The sequence below is a fragment of the Aulonocara stuartgranti genome (genome assembly GCF_965226115.1).
Source record: "Aulonocara stuartgranti genome assembly, chromosome: 5".
In the NCBI taxonomy this organism is placed as follows: Eukaryota; Metazoa; Chordata; class Actinopteri; order Cichliformes; family Cichlidae; genus Aulonocara; species Aulonocara stuartgranti.
This window is the reverse complement of record NC_138943.1, coordinates 26195858-26204015: the sequence shown is the minus strand read 5'-3', so window position 1 is coordinate 26204015 and position 8158 is coordinate 26195858. Positions and strand designations below refer to the sequence as shown.

Here is an 8158-nt window from a genome sequence, read left to right as displayed (position 1 = left end):
TACATAACTGCCAGATACTTAAATTGAGCTGGAATGCAACCAATAAATATTTACTTACAGCTACTTCATGTTGCAGCGTTAACTAAATAAGTACATATTCACTAACACACATTTACTGACATGAATGGTTTTTGGTTGTTTTGTGTCTTTATCAGGGGTTTAAAGAGAATGGACCAGTTTTTAATAAATTTGATTAAAATGTAACACTTTTCTCTGCTTGTTAGGCTGAGCCTTTGAGGTAGGACAGAAAGAAACATTGGATTCATTTTGAGAAATATGACATCCCAGCTATGTTTACATGACTTGCATATGAACAGAAACAAATATGCATGAGCTGTTGTATGTTGCAACCCCCCCACCCACCCCACCCCTTTCTAGTTGCTTAAATTTTTAAATCTCATATCATAGACCAGAAGAAATCTAGGTGTCGGGTTGCTATTATAACATCTGGACAGTAAAATAAAGATTTTCCTCAACAGCAAATCAATGTCCCATTAAATTGGTCCAATTGTAATAAAACTTCTTGCCTCTGTATATAAAGACAAGTGCCACCATAAACCCTACAGAATCATATTTTTACTCGTTTAGATTAAAAACATATCTGGGACTACATGTGCACACACACACACACACACACACACAGTAGTAGATGGGCTAAAATAAACATGCTATTTGAAAGCTGTTTCAAATAGATATTTTGTCATTTAAATTTTGTAATTTGCTAAAAGTAAAAAAAGAATGCTTCCTGTTTTTTTTGTTTGTTTTTTTAAACGAAACATCTCACAATGATAGACAGATTGCAAGTTAGAAACTTCGATATTTAAACCTTTAAAAGCAGCTTCAAAGGTTTTTAAATTTCTGAATTTTAGCCAAGATGTTTGAAGAAATCAAGGTCAACCCCACTACTGCACAGAAGGAACTCACAAGTGATCAATTTGCTTTCAGAAGCAAAACAAAGACAAATGAAACATTTATAAACAGTTTTGAAATTTTATTTCCTTGAAAGGCTCATACAAAAAAAAGAAAAAAAAAAGACAAGACATTTTAAATTTAAGGCATATATTGCACAGACTGTTTAAGTCTTTAATATAAAATGAGACATCTTAATCAGTTGTAGGTTTAAGGCACAACAGTCAGCCATACTACCAGCAGTCAGTTGCGAGTCACATGAAATTGAATGATCACGTTTTGAATGCATGTAGCTCTACAGAGGCCACACAGTTATAAAGCTTAAGTCAAAACATCCAAAAAAAAAAAAAAAAAAAAAAAAAAAAGCACATCATAGGAAACTTAATATAAAGCACTGCCATTAAACAAAAACGCCTTAGTCATCCATCCAGTATTACAAACATTAAGGTGTACTCACAGTGACATGATTTAGCATCAATGGAAAAAAAGAAAGAAAAAAAAAAAGAAAAGAAAGAAACATTGCGTTTAATACTTAATATCCTTGACATGACCCAAGTCTGACATGACTTTTGTAAATTGAGGTATAAATGCACATCAGACAGAATACCTGAACAAAATAAAGCCTTAAAAAGAAAAATCTAAATCCTGAAATACAAGTGGCAGTGAGGAAACAAAAAAACAAACAAAACAACAACAGTAAAATAAAAATGTATGACCATTTTCCCATGTTCATATCTGACAAGAGCAAGACAGGAAAGAAAAAAAAGAATTTTTTTTTTTTTCTAGGAATGATTGTGATGGTCGATGCTTGGCAGTATGACAACATTTACAACCCACACATTTATTTAAACAAAAAACGCAGAATAAACCTAACCGTTTGAGCTAAACACAGCTCGGTAACACTGGTAAACATGATAGTATTGTAGATTAACTTTTGCTACAGCATTATTCTCATACAAATGTAACTTTCCCACAAACACTGCTACTGTTAAAAGTTGAGATGGCATTTAGCCACAAATTGTGGTTCATCCTATTACAGTTTCATGGAAACTAAAACTTTATGATTAGAAAGTCTATAGAAACCATTTGTAAATAAAAGTGGAAATCACAGATGAGGAAATACTAGAACATTAAATATACAAAAAGTCAGCTACTGAGTGTGGTACATTTGCTTTGCAGAGAACCTATGTGCACAGAGAAATATCTGCTGAATAAAATGGGAACATAGAAACCATAAATATTATAAACCATAAAAGCACCATTTCTCTCACTAAACTGAATGCGTCGTGGAGTTGTGAGGGCTTCATGTTAACAGATGATTGCCTAGAAGAAAAACATGTTTTTGGCTAAATCACTATAATACTGATTTTAATTAAAACTACAGATATAACTGTAGAAAAAAAAAAAAAGGGCAAAAAAAAAAAGGGCAAAAAAAAAAAAAAAAAGCATATACTTTGCAGAAAGTTGACACAACAAGTCACTCCCCTTTTAACTAAAACAACAGGAATACATTATGAAAGGGTCCGAGCTTGCTGCTGTAAAAATCAGTTTCTCTCATCCCAAAAAAATGAATAATAATAATAATAATAAAAAATAAACACATTGCACTAAACTAAGAAGATGGTGATGTGAATATTAAAACAAAACCATGCCCTCATTTTTATCCTAGAGGGGAGTGGATGTTTCGCAGTCAGTGTCTTTTGTACATTCAATAAAATCCAGTACTGCTACTAAAGAGGCCAACTTTGCTGGTGGTGCCAATTACACCAAAAAGTGGGCGATCAATACATCCTGGTAAAAATGGTAAGAGGTTAAAAAACAAAACAAACATAAAAAATTTTTTTTGCATTTACGCTACAGGAATGTTCATTATGAAAGTGATTTAAGAAAACCCCCTTCTGTTGTCAAACAGCATAATAAACACAGTCTCTTTCCCATCTCTTTTTCTATTTTATAAGTACCATTATGTTGGTTACTTTACTTCATCCCAGTTTGCACATCTGATTAACTAATTCCCCGCTGCACATTCTACAGGCTCAGGTTTAAAAATCATATCAAAACGTACTGGTGATGAATAAAAAAAATAAAAATAATAATAATACATTCTCCAATATAGTGTTGTCCATACTAAAATTAGTGTTTGGTCTACACAACTATATATATATATTTTTAAAAGAGCTCCTAGTTGACAGTTTCACTCACCGGGTGCAGTGGGCCCCACACGGCACTAATGGGGGTTTTCCCCAGGGAGCGGCTTTGCCTGGTGACCATGCTCCAAACACGGGGCACAGAAGCTGAATTCCTCTGTGAACTACTGCTACTTGTGCTGGTACTGCTCGGGGACGTGGGCTGCTGGGAGGCGGTGTGCTGGGAACTGAGGCCAAGAGGAGGTGTGATGGATGCGGACTGGGGCGAAACTGAGGCAGCGGCTGAAACCTGGGCAGAGGCTGATGCTGGGCTTGTAACTGGGGCTTCAGAAGACATGACAGCTGAAGATGGCAGTGGGCATGCTACTGCAACTGGAGTTGAGGGGGACCTGGGACATGGCAGCTGAAGTGGTATTCCTCTGGTGGGTGGAACAACAGCTACATTTGTGGATAACTCCTGATTTGCAGAGACGGAAGATACATTTGTGACTGGCAGAAGGACTGGGGATGGCACTGAGCCCGGCACACTTGCAGGACATGTAGTGGACAACGGAGTTGCAACTGAGCTGAAGGCTAAAGCTGGTGAGGCTGGAGCAGCTACTGGTTTGTGAGGATCTTGCTGTTTTAAGACTAAGGCAGGTACTGGCATCATGGTTGGCAGATGGGCTGTAAGAAGTTGAGGCTGATCCTGCTCTATGTGGCAAACGATGACTTTATTCATATGAAGAGGTGATATCCCTGGAGCTGAGAAAAAGACTGGAGCTGGGACTGGAAGAGATGCTTCTGTACTCGCAGGCACCGAATCCTTTCCCGAAGGCACATCTGATGCTGGAACGGTCATAGCTGTCTCCATTAGATGCTGCACCCTGGAAGGATCCAAGACTTGTTGGTTGTCTTCTGGAGGAGGTGTGAGGCCTATCTCTCGGTTACAAGTGCTGCTCTGTGACTCTGCTTGTTCAGTCTCTGTGGGTTTATTCTGGCTCTTCAGCTTCATTTCGTTTTCCAGCTCTATAGCTTTCTGCGCAGCTACATCTGCGAGGAGGCGCAAAGCACTAAAGTCCGGGGGAGCGCATTGATCTGGAGGAGTTGGTGGAGGTGTGTTGAAGAGGCCATTGGTGGTGCTAGCTGCTGTATTTCTGCTGGCAAGACTTGCCAAATAAGGCCCCTGTTCTTTCACTTTCATCAGCAGACTTTGTGCATCCAGCTTCATCAGTGCCTGGACTGACACTTCCTTACCAGGGTAACCTGCTCCTGTCAGAATAGCTGTTGCTGTGCTTCCGAGAACACCGAGGTCGAAAACAGGGGCAGAATGAATGACAGATGGGCGCTCCGGCAATGGGTTGGGAGAGGAGTGGCCCTCATTTCTACCTACAACCTTGCGAGAGATGGTGAACTTGGTGGGATCTTTGCCATCCTTACGAAGCAGGTCAGGGAGCAGGCGGCGACGTGCGTTGATGAACCAGTTACAGATCTGGGAAAATAAATACAAAAACTGTAGATTTCAGGTATGAGAAGAACCAATATTTTCTGCTTACCAGCCTAAAAGAAGTGTCAGACAACTGACGCAAACAGCAACGTTTCTTCACCTAAACCTGTACCCAAGCACCACTCCCTCTAGTGGTACAGCCTCTCACATGACAAGACAAGGCGTGAGTGCCCCCATACAGCTGGCAGCAATGAAGGTTTGAGCTCAAATATGCTGAGCCACAGAGAAGCCAGTCAAAGGCATTCCAGTGAACTGACTACATAACAAGAAACTCTGCTGCAGCCTCATACTGATCTGCAAATGCCTTATCTAATGCAGCCTGTCTGTGCATGCCTACGTGTTGGGAGGGAAAGAGGAAACGTCTACCACTGATGCAACAAAGTAAAAAAAAGGAAGGCTGGGAAAAATGCTATTCTCTTTAGTACAATGCATACATTCCACTAACATTCAACTATTGTTTTGCTTTCACTTGTTCACAATCAGAAAGAGCAGTTAAAGCAGCAAGTGCTTTTAGATTTACATGCACAATCCATCAGACATCATCAGCCAAATACGCGTCACACTTGTTTGTACTAACAGACGTAGCGTCGTGCCTCTGATGCAAGTTTCTCTCGCGAGTGAAAAGAATAAATCAATAAATGAAAACCTGCTCCTTACCTGCAGCACCGTGAGGCTGGTTTGGCTCGACAGACTTTGTTTCTCCTGCTCTGAAGGGTAGGCGTTGAAGCGGTGCTCGTACAGCCAGCTCTTGAGAATCTGCACCGCCTCCTTGGGCAGGTTACCACGGCGACGGCGCTTCCCAGAGAGTCCCCTTCCTGACAGGTCGAGCGGGGAGCCATCATCGCTGTCCGCTGAGGTGTGCTCCTCACGCTCCGGGCAAGTATCCTCTGTGAGAGCTGAGAGAAAATAGGCAAGACGTCAGTCACTTTGACTTTTACACCCCTGGCTGACTTGGTTTGTAGGAGGTAGTCCTTATAAAGTATTCTGATGTTACCCATCACTTATTCTGGCTCATGCATGGTGTGGTTTAGGCACAGTTCTTCAGACACCAGGTAAACAAACATTAAAGGAAGGTAACCGTTTGATCAAGGACATAAAAGTAACAGTACTTGTTTACTGCTATTTTTTTAACTATTACATAGTAACAAACAGATTTACAAGAGCTTTGTGATATTGTACTACACATGCCTTGCAAAAAAAGACTTATGGTTGGCACTGGAGGGAATCTCCCCTCAAAATGGAGCATGCCTGATCCCAGGGGTGGGCAAGTGAATGCAGTAAATGTCCTTCTGTGGGGCTGGGTGAAACCTGACCCCCGGGGGTAGCGCCTGTCCTCACAAAGACATTGTGGCCATATCAACATCACAGTAGCTAGTGGCCCAGGAATCTATTGACAATGCAAAGCACCTCGAGCCGATTCAACAAAAAGGGCAGGAGGGAAATAAAACAGCTATTACTATTAATAAAAACATTTCAGACAGCCCGACTCTATGAATAGGATAGATATTTCAAAAAACAGCCTTAATGTGGTCAAACTGGGTCTGACAAAAAAACAGGACTTCTCGCTTGACAGAGATTTGAGGCATTCCCTGCAGTGCCCCGAAGAGGCGTGACGTACGTGATACTACAACTCCACTGGCTCACGGCACGGACCCTTTAAGATCTACAACAAAAAAAACTCTCCAAACTATCTTACTGACAGCAAGCAAATACAATTCAGTGCAGGGCTGGCTTAGTAAGGTTTCATTCCGATAGGCCAGCTTGTCACATCAGCATCACGCTGATCAACTTGTGTTTACAAAATGTCCTCTCTACCTTTGTAGGCATCTGGAGCTCGGGGTCGCCTTGGAAAGCCTTGAAAAAGTAAAAAAGTTTAATACATGGTCACGGCCTCAGGCTGCTGAGACCGTAAAAAGAAAAAAATGATCGCCCAGCTATGCACAACAGACCGCTTTGTTAGAGAAATTAGGATGCATTTCAAAATACAAAACAAAAACCCCCACTACTTGCATAAAATAAAACATGACCAACCTGGAGGGAAAACGGGTAAATTAGCCATGTGGAAGGCACAAAAGGAGGCGAGCAGGGACGCACAGCCTCCCCGCATGTCGCTCCGCCAGATGGACACCATGCCTGCCTCCAGAGATAACTAGCTGGCTAGCTGTCCCTCCAAATTTCAACACAAACACACGCTGCATTTGCTCGCAACAAAAACCCCCGCATACCAGCCAGAGTCAACAGCGAAAAGCCACGCAGGGGCTCGTAGGCAGACACTCCGCTGGCGAGAAACGGACACGGCAAAAGACGAGTAGAGCTCACCTCTTTTGACTGCTTTCATTCTTTGTCGATAGCTGTATGGAAAACACGCAGCTGTCCAAGTTGCTCGTTGTTACAAAGCGTGCCCGGGAGCCAAACGATGGTTGACACAGCGACACTTTCTTCCAAGGCGCCGAAGGTGTTGGTGCTCTCGTCCCGACTCCAAAAAAACTAAAAGCCGTCGCCGCTAGAGTTGTGCCGCACGGAGGTGAGGAGAAAACAAAAGTCACATTTCCACCACACTCTTCGCTTTCTTGCAAAGATAAATGTTGGCTGTCTTCTGTCGCTCCTTCCTTTTACCTGCAGCGGTTTGCTAATCTTGACAGTCCGTCCCACCCCTTTCACAGCTGTCGGCCAATCGCGTCGCGGCGTTTATTCCTAGGCGAACATGCGCCAATCGCGGCGCGTTTTCAGGCAGAAGACTGGCTCGGTGTCACAGTGAGTGACGGGAGAACCATTTCATTCAAAATACAGCGCAGTCATTGAAACATTCTTATTATCTCGACGCGGTTAAAACCGGAGGGGAGCAACTAGCAACCCAGTGGTTACATAGACACAAGCGGGATGTATATATAACAACGGTGTAATCCCTTCAGACCACTGTGGTCATTTTATTATCGTCTCCAGGGGATAGCTTATATCTCTGTTTGAGATATGTAAAACGTAACACAAAAACATAAGCGTCTTAAGAGTTGACTGGTGATTTCTTATTCATTTTGCTCGGTTTCTGTTCAAGCCCGAGAGGCTCGTTTGACAAAAATGGGACTGTTTTAATTTCTCGACATCTGTGGAAGACTCAAACTCCTCCAGAAAATAAGCGGGAGTTTTAAATGAAGACTATAGATCATAGTATGTTTTCGGTGTTAAAAACGATTTTTACACTTATTTAAAACAAAAAAGCAAAGGAAATCACCTTTTTAAAAGAGCAAAACACTAAAATAAAGGCAGCCATGATGACGTTTTTGAGAAAGTACTGTGTGCATTTATTGAATTTTAGGTCTCTGCATTATACATTTGAACAACCTTGAAATAGTATAAATAGCTCTACAGCATTGTAAAAGATGGGGATTTTAGTCCGACTTTGTTCTTATTTACAGAAGACATTTTTAGAAGCACGGGGAGAAATGCAAGATTATTAGTTTTGTCTTAATATCAAACAACCCTTTTACTCAGTATTGCGCATATACTTTAAATATTACCAGAGTATAGTGACAAGAATCTAAGTAAACCTCACTTTATGAGCACATCCACTCACTCACAACTTTGTCTCAGACAGCACAACCAGTTTTACTAAACCCAC

At 41.5% G+C, this 8158-nt stretch overlaps 1 protein-coding gene across 1 annotated transcript; it reads right to left on the bottom strand.

Annotated features, from left to right (window-relative positions):
* Positions 1-5: 5 nt before the first annotated feature.
* Positions 6-7178, bottom strand: tgif2 (TGFB-induced factor homeobox 2). The gene is made up of 3 exons (XM_082532862.1): positions 6862-7178; positions 5200-5438; positions 6-4527 (listed from the first exon to the last, which is right to left on the bottom strand). Exons 1-3 carry the CDS (start codon positions 6878-6880, stop codon positions 3091-3093), a joined length of 1695 nt encoding a protein of 564 aa, XP_082388988.1. The 5' UTR covers positions 6881-7178; the 3' UTR covers positions 6-3090.
* Between the last annotated feature and the right edge of the window lie 980 nt (positions 7179-8158).